Source organism: Xiphophorus couchianus, chromosome 8 (assembly GCF_001444195.1).
Source record: "Xiphophorus couchianus chromosome 8, X_couchianus-1.0, whole genome shotgun sequence".
NCBI lineage: Eukaryota > Metazoa > Chordata > Actinopteri > Cyprinodontiformes > Poeciliidae > Xiphophorus > Xiphophorus couchianus.
In genome coordinates this window covers 16890655-16909820 of record NC_040235.1, presented here as the reverse complement: position 1 = coordinate 16909820, position 19166 = coordinate 16890655, and the positions used below count along the sequence as shown (strand labels likewise).

General features: G+C 36.1%; 1 protein-coding gene across 2 annotated transcripts in view; it reads left to right on the top strand.

Moving 5' to 3' along the window:
• Positions 1-19166, top strand: part of astn2 (astrotactin 2) — a 276226-nt gene that overhangs the window by 244646 nt on the left and 12414 nt on the right. For both annotated transcript variants that reach the window (XM_028025024.1, XM_028025025.1), the window contains one exon: positions 12172-12313. In XM_028025024.1, the coding sequence (XP_027880825.1) occupies positions 12172-12313 (142 nt within the window). The remainder of the gene's footprint in view (positions 1-12171; positions 12314-19166) is intronic.

Here is a 19166-nt window from a genome sequence, read left to right as displayed (position 1 = left end):
GGTCAACTGGTCAGAATTTGTAGGTAGTCCCACACACTCGGTTTAAAACCTATGGGGATTGGGCGTTTTAGGCTGTTTCTCTAAGACTGTAGAGCTCCCTTGTGCTTTCTTTCTGTTGTACTGTCTCCACTCTTAAAAAGCAACTGAAGACGTTAACTGAAAAGCTCTTAACTAATTAACTTGGTGCTATAGTTAGCTTTGTGCTTTTGCAGTAGTCTCCAGTCCGCTGGACATTCAGCATTCTAACCAAACCAGAGTTCACTTCAATCGAATTGAGACCTAGGTTTTTAGTCAGACAAGAGTTTGCTTTCTTTGTCTTCATTTGCTAATGTATTGGAGCCTTTAATTTCAGTTATGTTTTTTTTTTACATCAAAAATCAAGAAAATCAAGCAAAACCAGGTTAAACCAATTAACGAAGGCAATATATTCAAAGCTGAATGTCTTGTATACATTTTTTAATTGATTAAAATATTAGATGCTCACATCTATGGCCCTAAAACCAGAAAATGAAATTTTTGTTAAGAGTGTATTCAGGCACAATTTGAGACTCAGTAAAAAAAAAAAAAATTAGTGCAGTAAAACTAGACCACACGTGATTCACATCAAAATGGTGGACACAGGGGTTCATTAGTCTTTGACAAACCACGACACCTGACCCAATGTCTTGCTGTGCGGAAAGGGCAGGGGCTACTGAGCTTAGCACGGTGTCATTTTCAGGTTGTTACACTCAAAGAGTCTTGGAGTTTTGGTGGGAACTGGGAATTACCCAGTACATCAAATGGCATGTAGGAAAAATGTAGTATGTAGCTGATATTTGTTATGAATTTTACAATAATTCTGGCTGATAAATTTAGTTTGTTTTGTCAGTTTCATGACAATCAAATATGTTTTATGAAACAAACATGTTTCAACACTGAATTATCATTTTATTTTTAATATTGACTCTGTACTGGTTGACTGCGATGCTGCAATAAATACCAGTATGTCATTTCAGTGTAAGTCATACTGCTTTTCACATTTTGTACATCAACCAGAAACGTATTGATATTTACAACATTTTGAATCAATCCACTGGAGTTCTGGATTTTCTTTCAGTGTTGGCATTCTTTCAACAATGACTTTTTCCTAAAAAATAAAAAATAAACATTCTTAAATATTCTTTCCATTCCACTTTCTAGTTATGCACAATTATTATTATCTGGAAATAGTATGAGTAATAATAATAATTGATAAACAACAATAACTTTATTTGAAAGCTTTTTCAAATAAAGCCCTGAACAATTACAAGGAGAAATTTTAGAAAACTATGAGGCAGGGCCATAATGGTGTTTTAAACCTTTCTAGTTAAATTATCCAAGAGGGTACAACATGGTCTCAGCCATAGTATTCATTAAATCATTCCTAAAGTTTGTTGTTTGAGCCCACTTGTATAAACCATGGCTAATAAATTGTTGTTTTTATAAAGTGAACATTCATTTTTAGCAAAGTAACAATGTGTTTGTTGGAAACATTGATTATGTAATGAGCACGGGTTCCAATAAAATAACACATGATTTCCAGTTTGCTGGGAAAATCCTACATTTAGAGGGAACAAATCAGCTGCCAGGTTTGGAATTTTATTCCCACAAGAGCCACTGCAATAATGAACCATTTAGATTTGTTTTCTTATCTCTTCAACACAGTAGATACTGGAAAAAAACCCAGCTCACTATCAAATGCAGATGGGGTTACAAATGATTGTTTAGTGTTATTGACTAAAACACACAATCAAACTTCTATTTTTAAAGGTGATACCTGAAGCCTGATTGGACAGAAATACTTTCTTTGCTCTTAAACTCTTCCACAATTGCGTTATACATCAGACCTCCTTGCTACGTCATTCTTTTCTTCTATTTCATTATACTAATGGACCATCTATGCATTTTTTTCTTGCGTTTTGTAGAGAGACATATAGGGACGGATACCACTCTAATGTCTTACTGTCCAGAAGCCGCCTCTTTTATTTTTCTTGTATCTTGAGGTGCATTTAAGAAATTGAAATATAATTTGTGATGATGAACACTGCTGAGAACAAGACATCATAAAGCAAATATTGATTTAAAGATACACATCACGCAATTTCTTTCTTGCTACTCCATTTTACACAGGGACTGACAAAAATCCCTAACTAGAAATGTGGAGCTGCCTCCATTAAATATGTTCTAGCATAACTTGCTATTTTGAGGACTACAGTGAAATGAAATTTTGTTCTTTTGTTTTTATTATATGGATGTAAAGGAAAAAGGTTTTGTATTACTAGTATATTTCCAGTCTTATGCTTCACAATGTTTTGGTCCACTGTTTCTTCTTCCCGACTGCCAACACACATGTCAGTGACAGACTCTCCCTGAATATATGTCAAAGATTCCTGAGCCCCTGGAAGAACATTGTCATGGCTGTTCTTGCTTCATAATTAGCGCCAAAAACCTGTGAATGCCGGAGTAGTTTCTGAGGAGGAGGTTCCAAACGTACCCAAAATAAAAAGCACTTGCAGAGAGTTTTCTGGTTTCAAAAAGAGCATTTTCTTCACTTATAAAAATAAATGACTTCATACAAAACAAATCATAAATACATGTTAATTTTGTGGTTTAAAAACTCCTCACTCATTCACTGCAAAAAATAAGCTCAACCACAGCAGCTGCTTTTGCTTGCTAATCACAGCAGGAGGCTGACCTAACAAGGAGGAGGCCCAAAGCAAAAAAAAAACAAAACAAATAAATATCTACCATTAGCAGCACTTTGGATTGATAACATTAGTGATTTAGCAAATAATAAATACAGAACTTGTAATTCTAATAGTTTAACATTAGATTTATATAAAACTATGAATCTAATAGTTTAGATTAATCTAATTATTATTTTAATATATATTTTTATGTTAAAAAATATGCTTTTTAATATATTTTTAAAATGTCCTTATAAAAATATCCTTCATATATACTGTATATATACTGTATATATACACAGTATATCATATAAAAATGCAATATTAGAAGCATTTGTCCTCACTGTTGGACATTGAATCTGACTAACATTTTAATGTTTCAGGTTAGTATAACCAAATTAGTTCAATTTAATTAAATGTCAGAATGAAAAAAATATGTTAATGTTGTTAAAAATGGATGTTAAAATCATTTTTTACTTTTTTCCCCTAATTGTTTGAGAATATTCTCATTCACAAGTGTACAAATACCAATATTGCTCTGCTTTTAAATTTAATAAAGTCAAAATAACAGTTTTTTTTAATTTTTATGTTGCAGCTTTTTGATCTTTTGATAGGTTATTTCACAACATTTGAGTTAAATAGACATCTTTGGATATATTCTAAGAAAACATATCGAACACACTGCTTCCTTGTGTGACTTGATGGAAAAATCAAAGGAATCAGGAAGAATATTTTGGAGAATTGTGATCCGCAGGTCTGGTTCATCCTTGTGTACCACTTGCAGATGCCAAAAGTTCATTTGTGCAAACAATTCTATGTGAACAAAAGCAGGAAACTTTAATGAGATACTGGCTGAACATGTTTTAAGAGTGTCCTCATATGGTACTCGAGGTTTGTAAACTAAAACAAACTATGTTCTGGCATTGAGGGAATATGCCACTCCAGGAGCAGGAAGCCATTATCAAAATAACATAACATTTCAGATTGCAGTTTGCAACAAACTCAAACTGGCCATAACAACCTTTCGCAAATTTAGAGGAGGAAGGGGGAAGCTTTCAAGCCTGAGAATACCGTCCCAACTATAAAGTATGAGAGTGGCGCCATCATATTGTGCGGGTATTTGGCTTCAGGAAGAACTGTGTAAATTCTTTACAGTTTAGAAAACATCAGCAGGAGACAACTTTAGGGGCAAATTTGGAAACACATGCTATCACTTGGGCACAAATGGGTCTTCAGGAGGGACAATGACTGTAAGTGTACCTCAGAACTACTGTTGTTAAAGTCTCTTGCAGTAATAGCAAAAGCACTGGTGTGACTTTGACCAGATCTTCACCAGTCATCCTCTCTTTCCTCTTAACCTTGTATCTACAAAATTAAAATAATTTTGTCAACCCTATCTGATCTAAAACAGGAAAAGTCCAATCTGTTTCAATGTCAGACAGTGAGAAAACTGCTATAGGTCTATTTTATGCAGATTTGTAAATATTCTTCAACTGACTGTACTTTAACCTATCATAATATAGTATTTTTTTTTTAGTTCACTTTATTACTTTTGTTTATTGCGTCATATTTTAATAATTATTCTAGTGGTTTACTTTGCTTCAAAATCGTGTTGTGTGTTTGTGAGACATGATTTTTGTCAGAATTTGTAATTGTCTGTGGCCACTATTAAATCTTAATTGTCTTCCATTGTCAGAAATTGAATTTATTATTAAGTACTTAATAAATGCCCACTAAGGTAATGGTCTCTAAAATATTATGTGCTTAACTACGTGATGAAAACATTGTACTGCTTTGCACCGTGGTGCATGTAAATTGTATTGGGTTATCATCCTGTACTCTTTAAGCTGGTTTAAGATGTCGTACATGAGAGCATTATGAAGTACACTTCCTTTTACAAAGCTACATTAATATATACTGTATCCTCGCAGGCTACTCTGTCAGGTTAGACCAAGCAACTGTCCCTTTACATGACTTTTAAAAGAATGGTCAGTTATGTGTAACTCGGTAGATCTAGTACTTTTCACAGTTTTTTATTGTTGCCATACCATTCATTGTACCTGAATATTTGATTTTTTTTTGCTTGTTCTTATGCTATGGTGGCTTACTCCTCCTACATGTTAGTGAGTGCACATATCTGCACAAAGTTTACTATGTATGCTTGCAAGAGAGAGAGGCAGAAAGGCGGTGTTGTGCGGACGCAGTGCGGGGAGTGGAGGACTGAGTGCTGACAGTTTAACAGAGGAGACCATCGCAGGTTTGGCAGCCCACAGGAAATATAAAGCTTGTGATTTGTTCGTTAATAAAAAGCTTATGTTTTGTTTGTTTAAAAACAGTGCTATTGCCTTTACTAAAAGAAGGTTGAGTCAGGAAAGAAGGCGTAGTAAAACAAAGGCTATTTTGACTGCAAACTGTCAATGTTGTAGGCCATTACTTATATGATGAGTTAGAGTATTTATACAAAAACATAAACACAACACTTTTTTTTGCTCCCACTTTGTCATGAGCTCAACTGAAACAAACAAACCGCTTTCTAGACACAGTATTTCTCTCAAAAATCTGTTAGCAAACACCTCACCTTTACTCAGATAATCCATTCCACCTCACAAGTAAAGCATAACAAGATGGCACCTTGTGTACCTCCGGCAGATCAAAATAAAAGGCCAATCTTAAATGTGCAGTTTAGACACACAGTTTGAGTTTAGTTCATGACTAAATGGAAGAAACAAGTGTTGTGTTTATATTTATGTTCAGTCTATTTTCAGGAAGACTGATCAAACACCTGCTGCTAGATTTGTATCTGAACAGAACTGAGCTAATGACTTCAGTGAAGCAAAAGGACCTCACTAAGAGTTTTTTTTCTCTTGTGCTACTTTCACTCAAATTTCCTCTTTGAGGGAAAAAAAACACCCATGAACCCAATAACCTGTAGAGTTAACGCATATACTTACTAAAACACACATATTCAGACACACACACATAAGTTAACGATTGTGGCAAAGACACAGCCTGGATTTAGTAGTCAAACTGAAATGATATGTTTGTGATAACAATTTTCATGGGTGAGCCTGTAACTTTGCAGAAAATCCCACACACACTTTAGTGTGAACATGGAACTGAAAACAACATACCTTTATGTGTGAAATGTTTCATACATTAGGATATCTCATTATATGTGCAGATTATTAAAAATAGATGTTCACATTTTGATCTCTAACTTTTTTGTTTCTCTGTACAGGCAACACACCAAAAAATAACATTGTTTTGAAAATGTATGCCAATGTAATAACGTCAATCCATCTGGTCTGGGAAAAGTTTGTCCTGTTTTTTTTACACCCAGCTTCCAGCTATTTGAGAAATGTCATGTTCATATTTCATTTAGTACGCTGAGTAATAATGTTCTAAACATATGAACCTGATGTTGTTTGACGATTTTTAGTTTTAGGCAATGGTTTGGGGAGATAAGAAATGTTAACTTTTGTCTTTTAATTTATATTATTTATTTATATTAGTTGAAACTTTCAGTATGGTATAATAATGATGTTAAATGTCTATATATCCAAATGTGTTAGAAAAACACACAGACTGTCATGGGGTGCTGCAATGTTATGTTTTTTTACCCCCCCTGCCACCTAATGTATTCCATGCTGGGCTGGGAGGAAGAATCTCCCCTCCTATGCCCACCACACCCCTGCTTTCTCGTGTTTAGTTATGCGCTGAAGTTCTTGAAAAGGGTATTCCTTGTTTTTGTAGCAAATTTAGGCCAGTCTAGGTCAGGAACTGTTGATTTTCCTGGGCCAACACAGCCGTTTGAGAAATTTTATATGACATTGGTCTTTAAAATAAACATGACTTGACTCTGTTTGTGACTACAGTGTAGTAACAAAGCCTGAGTTTGTTTGAATCAGAGCGGTTTCCTCTGTACACTGTCTGTCAGTCCAACTCGTCACATTCCTGTGATTTGCTATTATTTATTCTTTATTCTGCTTATTTTAGCTTCAGCTGGCATTTGTCATGAGGTTTTTATCGCAATGTAAGCTGCAGAACACAAAATAGCTTTTACCGTAATAGAATTTCAAGAGGCTTAATTTTTGCCAGCTGTGAGCTGTTTTGGCTTTGGTATCTACAGAAATGTTGACGGACCACAGGCCTGCCCTTGTGGAACCCCTTTAGCGGGTAAAACTTTAAATGCTGTACTTCTGGGTGGGTTGAAAACATTATTCTAGAGTTAATGAATAGAACTTTGATTATCATTAGCAAATTCCTATACTCACGTGCTTATAAGCAACCAGCTTGGGTGCAGTCAAATTTTAAAGTCCTCAGTGGAAGTGAGCAAACAACCACAAATGCAGCCTTACGTGTTGGCCAGTATGTGTGCCAGTGACTTGTAAAAAAACACTTACAGTTCAGCAGTGGAATTGTTTTTGCATGTGTGAGCACATTCAATTCATCATCCTGGTTTGCTCTACATTCAAGCTACCCCTCTCATTTCTCATGGCTTGTGATCATAAATAAGAACAGTTATGTTCATCTAATCAATGCTGGCTGAAACACAGGATTGTTTTAGGTGATTATTAAATAAATCCTTCCGTGAAATAACAAATAGTACCAGCTTTTCTAGTAGTTTGTGCTACTTTGTTCAATGTGAGAAACTCTTAAGTTTCACTTTTCCCTATGATTTGGCATCAAGTGTTTCCAAACAATAGGATAGACTGAAGATGTTTGAAATGCTTTATTTCAAACATCTTCAAGTTGCTTGTTCCACTTATTGTCTTTTCAGTTCCTCACATTGGTACAAGCCAGCCTCGCTTCCTTGCGGTTGTGACGAAACTTGGCTTTATGTACAGTAGACCTCAAAGGTTTACACACCCTATTATAGTCCTTGCTTTTGATGTAAAAATAAGACCATAAAGTATTATGGTCTTATTAAATTTTTTTTATAAGGAAAATAATGATAATGCAACAACCTAAGTGCACACACTTTTCAACTAATATTTTGTGGATGCACCTTTTGATTTAATTACAACATTCAGTCTTCTTTTGCAGGAATCTATCAGCGTCTTACATATTTAATTGACAATATTTGTCTAATCGGCCTTGCAATTAGCCTGGTCATGGCCTTCCTGTGCAATTTCCCTTGAAAAAAGGTCTTCCTTCAGGCACACTGTGGGCTGTCTCTAATTGACCTGGATTCTCTCTGGTCATTTTTGGACCGGGCAATGAGCAAATAGAAAGAGAGATTTTGAACAAGAACGTTGATTTTCCGCACCGTTTTAGTATTGTAGTTTGCCTGTAGTTTTAGCAAAGCTAATCAGTCTGTGTTGACAATGCTTCCAGATATTGAACTAACATTAATAGCTGCCTTGTTCGAATCTGCACTTCTCTGTTCACAGTGGAGGAAAGTTTATCTGAATGTAAGAATGTCTTTTGTCCACAGCCCCCGTCCAGTGACCTCACACATTTTTGATCTGATTTAGTTCTGGATTATGCAGTCCAAATCCTTCCTTTTCTTTTAATGCAGTTATTCAGTTTTATTTGGATGGGTTCTTGGACACTGTGATGCAGAAAAGGTAATCTAAAATAAAAATAAAAATAAACAAACAACCCAAGAAAAACTGTATTCAGAACCTTTCCGAAGTTCATTTACAGTGAAGAAGAGAAACTCTAGAGTGTAGTCCCATTATTTTTTTAAAACTCTTTTGCAGTATTCAGTTTAAACATTCTCTCACAATTTTCTTTCATTTTAACCAAACATAGCTATTTTTTTTGGAAGAAAAAAAATCCATATTTCATCTTTTCTCTGTACTCCAGACATATTTAAAATACAGAAAATTGTTTTTAAATGTAGACCCCCAACCTTCAGTGATAATTGATATATACTGTATATATTGATTAATGACGTTTTTTGTTTGTTTTTTTAAGTTGTGAAAAAAAGCAAACACATATAACTATTTTATTGTAGAATAACATGCTTTTTCATTATTTTGCTTACTTTATTTTTTAAGTAAAAATGCATTCTGAACAATATCCATTTTTGTTCAATACTAAGCCACCTCACAGATAAGACTTAAACATTTGATGACTAAAGGCTATATTGCGGCTTCCAAACCTTTACCATATCCAACTTTATAATAAAATAAAGTGTGCATTTTGCTATACGAGCAGGCAAGAATAGCCACATTAAACACTACAGAAACTTCTCTTAGACCTATCATTGGAAAAGAAAAAGACGTCACATAAGTGGTGAGACCGTAACTGAAATACACAACTTTTTGCCAGCTAAAGCAAGCACTACCTTCTGATGATCGATCAGAACAATCAAGCTTCATTGTGCCATATATCATTGATGAGATAAATGTACAACAGAGAAAATAAATTACAAGCAGTCACCTGCTGATTAATGCACATCCTGACCTGCAACACTTTCATTGTTTGTCATTGTCTGTATCATCCATATTAGAGTAGTTATCTTGACTACTTACCTTCTGGATCTTTGCACGGCCATTGAAATAGTGCAGACTAATACAGAGTTTCAATAGTGTGCTGTCTGGGACAGAGACTGTGTGTATCTGCATTATAATAGCACAGCCATTAACATTACCACTCAGAACGTAGAAAATTACCTTTAAAGATGCATTTTTCTTGTGAAAACAAAGTTCAGAATTTCTCCCACATTCTTTCATGTCATTCAACTGCATTACAAAAAAAGACAATAAAAACAGACACCAACTCCAGGACAAGATTTTCATTGTCTTTTCATATACGTATATATTGTATATGCAGCTGAATGAAATGAAAGAATATGGGAGAAATTTGGAACTTTGACAAAAAATTTAACATAAAGGAGCATGCTCATTTGGAGAGCTATATGGCTAATGTTTAACAACTTGAGATGTTATGATAAATTGTGAAAATACCTGTAATATTTTTTCTAATCAAAAGACTATTATTTTTAACACTCATTTTAAATATTTTTTTGTTTTCAAGTCTTTAGACTTGCCTTTTCCTAACTCTATGAGCTATTGCACCTGCACCCCCATTCTTGATCACTCAGATCAGCTGACCAGCTGCTTATGGAGGTGCCAAAGACATGGCAAAAGCTCAGGGGAGGTCAGGCTTTTGCCACTGCAGCTCATGAATTATGGAACACTTTCCCGTTGCAATTTATAAAAGTCTCTTCACTAGCCATTTGTAAATCTGCTCTAAGGCACCCCTTTCCTCTTTGGTTTTTGACCCAGTATAAATTATTAATTTTATTTAGATTTTTTTCTTGCTTGTAATATTTTCTTGTTTAAACTTTTTCTTTGATTTTTTTATATACAGTATATATATTGATCAATTAATTTATTTTACATTGTAATATTTTTATCGTACAAAAAAATTTGATATAAAACTCTAATATGCTGAACAGAATGTACTTTTTTGGTCGGTATAAGTACTGAGCAAAAAGTACATAAAAAAGTACTTTTTGTTCAGTACTTTAGGTCGTGCCTGCTGTTTTTAAAGTGCTTTATAAGTAAAGTTTGCTTGACTTGGTTTGATTTGGCTGGCAATAAATATTGGCTTTCTCGTCACTGGATGCTTTTAACATCACTTCCACTGTAATTGAGTTCTCTGTAGGGCTTTTCACAATGCAGTTCCTCAATAAAGACTTGGTCCTCTATAAGCCATCTTAACTTTTTGAGTCAACTACTCAAGTCAGTCACATTATTACAGAACCAGTGACCAGCAGCAACTTTATACCTGCTTGACAAATCATCTCTATAATTACCTATGGCAGTGAGTAGAAAGTGTAACAGCAGCAGATTTCAGCTCTCCATCCCTTGGATAATTCACATAAACAAGAATGCATTTCAGACCTGGCTTTAATATGTCTTCTGCAATAGTCAAATGTTGTCAGATGTAATTGGTTAAATGCTCATTTTGACATTACTCTAAATACCCTGTTTTGTGATGTACTATGTTAGAAGTATACATAATCAAGTGATGGCATCTGTTGATATTGAATTAAAACTGAAATATTCTTCTTTGCATTACAAATACATTGGTTCTTAAAATTGTATATTTATTAAATAACCCAACAGACATTATTTCTTTATTGATGGAGACAGAATGTCAGCATAGTGTAGCACCAGGTTGAACAACATTATCATCAGGTTGCCATGATATTTGCATAGCACTCACATAAATTTCATAGCAGTGACATATATGTAGTACATATGGCATTTCCAAGTAGTAACGCGTATGTGAAACAGAATAATAAAACAAACAAACAAAAAAAAAACCCAGTGGCAACTCAGAAATAATTTGAGATCACATTTTGGATGCTACAGTAAAAAATATATGGAAAGGTGATGCTGGAACACTATTTACTGCATACTTCATACACCAGATAAACACCAGGCAGCAATGTAAAAGTGCAGCAAGGGTATCACATCATATTCAGGGATCTAAATGTACATACTCTATCTATATATTCAAAGGGTGGACCGATACTAAATTTAGTGTGGCACCAATCTTCCATGTCTTACATATACATCTTATTTTAGAGTTGTGAAAATTTTGAAATCTATTTAAGTAACTCGACTGTCTGAAAAGGTTGGGTTCTTTGAAAGAATAACCCTGCCACAGCTTTGGAAGGTGTTCAGGGGCAACTTCCTATATACAAAGCTCTTTCTGTAAAAAGGTCAACTCATTCATTTGTGTAACTCTTTTTCCTTTCCTTTTGCAACCTTTTCTTACCATCCCCTTGTGCCCCACCAGCCAGACTTACTCCATCTGTTTATAAGTTGGCCCATGTATCATAAGCTAAAACGAAGCTGCCCTTTACCTCATGTAGAAATAGCTGGACATCCAACAATTTGAGTACTTTAAACTATTTTGACAGGTCTCTCTTTTTTTCCACCAGCCCTGTGAGTACTGGAAACTGGTGTTGTGAGAGTCAGTGTCTGAATGAACAACTGTTCGTTGCTTGCCTTTCCTGTAAGCTGACAAGAAAAATATTTCACAGCTTACACAGCACTGTTTTGTGAGACACCAGTGTGCTTGGTGGGATGTCATTGTAACAGTACAGTGTATGTGTCTGTAAAGGAAAGAAATCTTTTTGCTTTTTTTTTCAGAATCTATAATGTTTTGCGCAGGGGTTTCATGTCATGTTTAATTTAGCCTTGGGTTTGCAGCTGCTTGTATAGCTCCCACAGGACCAAGCTGAGACAAAACATACAAAACAGAGGGAAATGGTACAATTAATATGAAGGAAACAGCTACTAGACTAAACATAGAATAACTCTTGTGTCTGCTACTTGTTTGTTTCTAAATGTTAAATGCTGCTGTATTCATTAAAACTAAGTTACTATTGAAAACTGATTAAGCAACATGGGGAAAGTCAATGAACTTATTTGTACATTTTTGAAACTGTATTCATTCTTCATTTAAAAGATTTTTTCTCATCCTATTTCTATACTAGGTGAGGTTCTGAGCTTGATGGATGATGTATTCTCTGGTTTGAGCTCATCTTGTGTTGTTGCGGGAAAAAGGACCGGAGATCACCCCCAGTCTGTGGTCTATTCGGTTGTCTTCAAGTGCCTGGAACCTGACAGTCTCTACAGGTAAGTCTATACATGCCATTAGGCTTTGACAAATAATGCAGAGCCATTCAGCTGCAATGATGTTCATTATCCTCCCTTTGTGCCAGGTTGGAGAAAATTGTAGCAAAAAAACCCATTTTAGGTAAGGAAGAGGAAGCAAGAAAACATGGAATGGAAAAAAAAACACTGTCATCTATTAATCAGTTGGATTATTTGTTATTCACCTGCAGTATAACAACTTAATGTCTTAAAACATGTACTGCATAAACCCTGGCTGAAGAGGAAACCTCTGTTAAACTGACTCTAGGTGGTCATAAATCACCAGTTCGGCCTGGCATAAATTACGCATTTGAAAGCTTTCTTAAATTAAACTCACTTGCAAAAACAGAGGGGAGTTGAATTAGAATTTTCTGCCATCTCGTTATTAACGTTAAAAGGTAGAAATAATAGTACAAAAATATTGTGACTTTAATCCAAAACCTTCAAAAATATTGGTATGCATCAAGACTCACAAAAACTAGATTTTTACATGAATTGTCTAAATTGACTTTTTCCCTGCCATCAGTGTCTAGCCTTAAACACGGCCAGCCCTTTTCCTTGTAGAACTGTTAGGATTTTAAAACTTTTTTTTCCTTCAAATAGTTAGCCCGAATATTTAGGTAATTATTTGGTAGAACTGGATTTTCAACTATATGACTTGCCTTGAATACCTCAGAGGTGGGTCTGTGACTGACTGGAAACATATTCCAGGTGTTACTCTACTTCTTGACTATTGACCACTAGAGATAAGCATCACTGGCAGCCCTACAACCCAAAACAAGATTAGACAGGTATAGAATCTGCGTGGATTATTTTGTGTCAATATTGCCAAGTTTACCTACCCAGGCAAAAGGAAGTGCCACTAACAGCACTTTCTTTCCTGGTTGTTTACTTTTCCTCTAGCAAATGTTATTTTGTTTCAAAAGAGTGAATTTCCTTACCTTCTCCTGACCAACAGCTGGGTTGAGTTAAGCCGGGAAGCATACTTAGTCTGAACGTGGTCGATGCTTCCGTTCTTTTATGTTCTCTTTAGTCAGAGGTTTTAGTGAATACAGAAGGGTCCTTGTTAAATTGCAGTGTTAATTACATTCAAAAAACAAACTAACCGCATCATGTAATGCCTTCATAACGTGCTGCAGTAGGTTGTTACAGTGATATCACAGTGGTACACATCATGTATTTACAACTTGAATGTTACAGAGTAAGTCTTGAGTAGTTGGACATACCGAGAGGTGGAAAGAAAATAATGTGAATTAGATTTAGTCTTTTGGTTTCATATTTACATCACTGAAACTACATGGATATTCTTTTGGCACCCAAAACTACAACAGTGTTTTGTGGTATGAAAAAGTTTTCTTTAATCATTATTTGATTTCACATCACTTACTTTAAAGGAGGACTCAGAATAACACAGTGGATCTGACTCTTAAAGGACAAGGTTTCACAATCCCTCAGAGAGCAAGTAGAACACTGCTCCCCCACCCCACCTACATTATTGATACTATTTCTGTATTTGCTATTGCTATACTTGGGGTTCCATTCATATATGTTTCACTAGTGTTGTGGGATTTACCTGTTTTATCATATGTTGTAAAGCAATATATGATATGAGGTTTCAGCTGCGTTGCCATTTACATTGCCTCAAACATGAGCTACTTTCGGCTGTGACCGCAGTTTAGCCTTCTGTCAAAAAACTACTAGAGAAAAGACTGTGGGAGTGGAGCATCTTTAAATCCAGCCCATGAAAATCCCAAGTTAAAATCATGGTAATACATCCTTTTTTTTACTTTGCTTGGCCCTGACTCTGTCTCTTTACTCACCATAATTTTATCCATGAAAAATCAAACCTTTGTGTTTCTGACATAAGCTTGGTGAAGTTGGCTAAAATGTTTAGAGTTGCTACTGTTTTTTAATTTATTTCTCGTGTTGAGCTCTGGTGCCCCCCAGGCAGGGTGGGGGAGGCAAAATCCACAACTTGAAAAGGCCCATCATAAAAAACTATATAAAAATATTGCAAAACAACTTGCTAAAAAAAAGTATTGAAGGTTAGAAGAGAGAAATTCAGGAGGAAATTGAAAAGTGATCATTTAAGCCAAGGTTGTTTTTGCCATGATTACAAAATAAATACAGATGACAATCCATCAGCTGCAGTAATTTGAAAAAAGCTGTAATCAGCAAATATCTAGGCCTTTGTCTATTTTAAGAGCCCTGTGCAGCATGATGTACGTTAGACAGCACCACAAAGCTCAATAATTATCATAAGGCTGATACAGCAAGCTTATGTACTGTGCATACTGAGACATTTACTCATTTACATAAGAGACAATTTACTAAATTGTCTCTTATGCCAGTACTCTTTGATTTACTTTGGTAAATAACATTAGTCAGTAAATGTCTCAGTAAACTGTCAACAAGAATTAAGAGTACAATGTAGTAATCATTTTTATTTTTATATTTATCATACAAGGATATGCTACTTAGAATGGACAATGCAGACTTTTGGTTGGTCTCTGATTTGCCTTTCTCTTGAGTACTATTTGTCCCCACTATGTTCTGAAATTAAGCTGAAGTACCAACAACTATGAGGGAAGCAGACAAGACCCAGATGTTGTTGTGGCTGTCACTGGACACATGAAACACAATTGCATCTCAACTGTGCTTGTCTTCTCAGGTTTTGTTTCACAGTGTCTTGGTGCATTAAAGCCTTGGTTTGTTGTGAAACAGTTTTAATGTCTTTACGCAAGAAACAGCCACAACTGAAATCTTTCGGAAACCATAATCATGTAGACTTGAGCTCATTCTGTTCCCCTAACAAGCACTGCAATGAAAATCACAACTTTGGTGTAGCAAAGGCCTTTCTGGTGGAAAGTGGAAAGTTGAAACAGGAGTTCTATAAAATTGTCTCTTATGCCAGTACTCTTTGATTTACTTTGGTAAATAACATTAGTCAGTAAATGTCTCAGTATGCACAGTACATGACAGGGGATCAAAAAATGGCCCTGGCCCTTCTGGAAATGAATGTGAATGTCAAAGAAACATTGCTAAAGATGTTTTTTTCAGTGTTTTATGAAAAACACAATTATGTTAATTTAAAGACCACATATCCTTAAAAAATAAAGCGCTACTCATTGAAATGTCACTTTATGCTATGAAAAACAAAGAGATAATTTCACTAGTGTCATATTTCTGGTTACCAGTGATAAAGCATTCATTTGCCCAAAACAATGTTTCATTAATATTATGTGATAATAACTGTAAGTTGTAACAACTGCAAACTGTAATCTTATGGGAAGCTAAAATGGCAAGTTGGACACCAAACAACCATCTTAGTGGACACTTGGTATCCATTTTTCAATGAAGATGGCGCCGGCGCAGCTGGCTGCCTGCAGACGTAGCTCCCATTGTATGTGTTTGTCCGTGTATATTTGCTATAACCGATTAAGGATCCGTGCTTGAAGAACCCATGGATCATCAGTTGGGCTTTCCACAATGGCTGGATGTGGTTCTGTCGATGTTCTCCGCGTTCTTCTGCTACTTTTTATACTCTTGGTTGCGGAGAACCTCGCCGAGCGGAGTAGCGGCATTTTGTGCTCGCGTGAACGGCTGATTGCGCTGTGTGGGCCTCTGCTGCTGCCCGGAGACGGGCCTGTGGTCCCGGAGGAGTTACGGCGGAGACGACGGGGCTGCGGGTCTGGAGTTAAACGGAGGTAGAAGAGGAGATGGCGCAGGCCAGCGATACTGGCGATTATCGTGGGGAACGTGAGGTCTTTGGGAAATAGGACAGACGAACTCACGGCGCTGGTTAGGACCCAGAAGGAGTACTGGGAGTGCATTATCTCTGCTTCACGGAAACCTGGCTGCACTCGCTTATTCCGGAATACAGCTTGGAGGTCCCTGGATTTTCCTTGGTGCGCGGGGACAGGGACTATTCCAAGAGTCGGAAGAAGAAGGGCGGCGGGATTGCACTTTATGAGAGTGACAGGTGGTGTAATCCCGGTCATGTTAACGTGAAGGAACAGATTTGTAGTCCGGACATTGAACTTCTGGCTGTGTGAATGCGGCCGTGTTATTTACCGAGGGAATTTACATCCGCCATTTTGATCGCTGTTTACATTTCCCCATCAGCTGATGCAGCGGTGGCCTGTGACGTCATCAGCTTTGCCACAGCCAAAATCCAGACTCAACACCCAGATGTTGTTATTGTGTCTTGTCTCTTGTCTTGTCTTGTCGCTATGCTGTAACTGTGAAGTAATTTCCCTGCTGGGATGAATAAAGTACTTCTATTCTATTCTATTCTATTCTATACCAAAAACAGACCATAAGGGCAATTCTCTCTCTTACGCATACACAGTATGTGCACAAGCAGTAGTTTTATACACAAATTATACATGACTTTACAGGCCAATATGATTATCCATGTTTTAAGTCTGACTGATTAAAATAAGTCTTGTAATAATTTCCTAAGTTGAGCATTTCTGCACTTTTGGCTACAATTTCCCCAGCTAATATTTAGTGAAGATGTGTCTATAAACATTTTTAAAATTTCTAAATAGTATCCATTGCAACTGTTTTACACTGGGAGTACCAGGGTTTCGACCTCTCCCCTGAAGTCCCGAAAGAGGGCCAAAAGACCTGAGTCCAAACTGACGATTCTGATGGCTCAAATTAGCATCCCTTTTTCAATTGTAAACGTGGCCATTGACCGTCAGGCCAGAAAGGAGGAGTGGAAAATCATGCAAAACTGGTTATAGCTAAAATAACCAAATATAGCTAAAATCCTTCAGGTCAGTCGACCCGTCTCTGGGCTCCAAAGGTAGAAATGTTAACATAGGACCCTTCTCTGGTACTCACAGTGTTTAACTACTTTTTTTTTTTACATTTTTAGTTGTTTTAATTTACAATTTTTAACATCATCCCAAAATATTTTTACTGTATGAGCTATTATCCTTGGTGTCATTTCAGTGTCTTTCTGACTGCATTCTAATTCCCCCCACCAACACCATCAACACCACCACCCACCATTATCTCACTCTCTCTCACACACATCAACGTCTCTTCTCCATTCATAAAACATCCCTCTTCGTGAACATTTTGGCTACCTCTTTTAGTGTTGACAGAACTAATTTGTCATCTTTCCTAATCTGTCTCTTGATCGTATCTCTCTCTTCATTCTCCTTTGATGAATCCCCATATTTCTCCTCCTTCTCCAGCCCTGAACCTGGTACATAGTTGAACTTATAATGCCAATAGCAAACATATTGATTATTTTGGCACATATTGCTCCTTCCACTTTCAGGCTTTTTAGCCTTTTTTCCTCACAGATTCTCTCTCCCCTATTGCACGTTTGTGGTTTGTCAATCACTACTCATGTCTCTCTAACTCCAGTCAGCAAAATTTGATCACTTTGGTGGAACAGAAGAGGGGGTGGGACAAGGAGGGTTCAGAGATTTTATTGGATTAGTCAAATGTCCTTCAAGAAAATGAACCAACAGGATGATGCGGTTGACAACAATTATTTATAATATACTTTTTTGTTGAAATTATGACAGCCCCAGGCCAGCCAAGAGATGAGAATTGACTACCTGAGCATGGCCTGTTGTGCCGATGGATAGTCCACACCTGGTATATGGTTTACTCTTGTCTGCCCTCAGTCCATTTTGTTTTTACATAACATGCTTCTCTGATTATGATTGTTTTCTTCTAAAACAATTTGAAGTTCTATTTTGTCTCCAACATCTTGCATCCACATCTATTCTATAATCAGGTTTGACACACACAAGGTTGGAATCACTATCATGTTGTAACACTGATATTTTCATCTTTCAACTACAGTATATAGATAAATAGTCGTCAACCTTTTTTATCATAACTAACACCTCAGAAAATACTGAGGTTTCCATATAACACCATATTTATAGACTTTAGAACAGCAACACAACAGCACTTAAACATTTTTTAATTTGTTGTGTTTTTCTTCACAGAGAACCAAACAAGAAAGCAGTTTATTCTTATCCAGTAGAACTGAATTCTTGGTTTAAGGGTATTATGTAATTTAGCATTCCATTAAAAAAATGCATTGGAACCAACCCTGACCTCAAAATCTAATATGGCTGTGTAAACTGTATTGACCACAGTAATAAACATTTTATTTGCACTCATTAAACCTTTCTCACACAGTATTCTTTGCAACCTCTGTTAGTGAACTTTCCATTATTGTTGCATACATAATTTGCACATAAACCCATTATTACTTTGTATTGTTAGTAGGGCCAAGCTTTATACAAAGCACAGCAGTTACCAAATACTTCTAGTTTCTCTGCCTGCACAATGAACATAAGTCAGGTTTGATCTCATTCCCAGATGCACGGTGGTATTTTACAATTAAATAAGTATCCAACAGCACTTGTTTTTAGCTGTGGTAAATTTCAGTTGATCATTGGAGTTCCTGAAATATTCTCCATTCTCCATTTCACTTTGAAGTGAATACTTCTTTACTTAACAATATATCTTTTTTTATTGTTGGATCTGGATTATTATCTACATCAGTTAAACAATCTTATAAATGGTCCACAGCACAACGTTTTCCAAGCATTCCGGCTTGGTACACGTACCATTGTTTGGTACGTGTACCATTGTTTGAGATCAATGGACCTAAGAGGTTGAAGTGACATAAAGTTAAAGAATTTGCTGGTACTCTTCCATCTTTGTTGTCCATCCAGGCTGAGCAAAGCTGACAGTTAACATAATCCTACCACCACCATGCTTGACAGTTAGTGCAATATTGTTGAGTTTGGACTACTCTAACTGATGCAAATGTAGTTCCCTGTCTATGTAT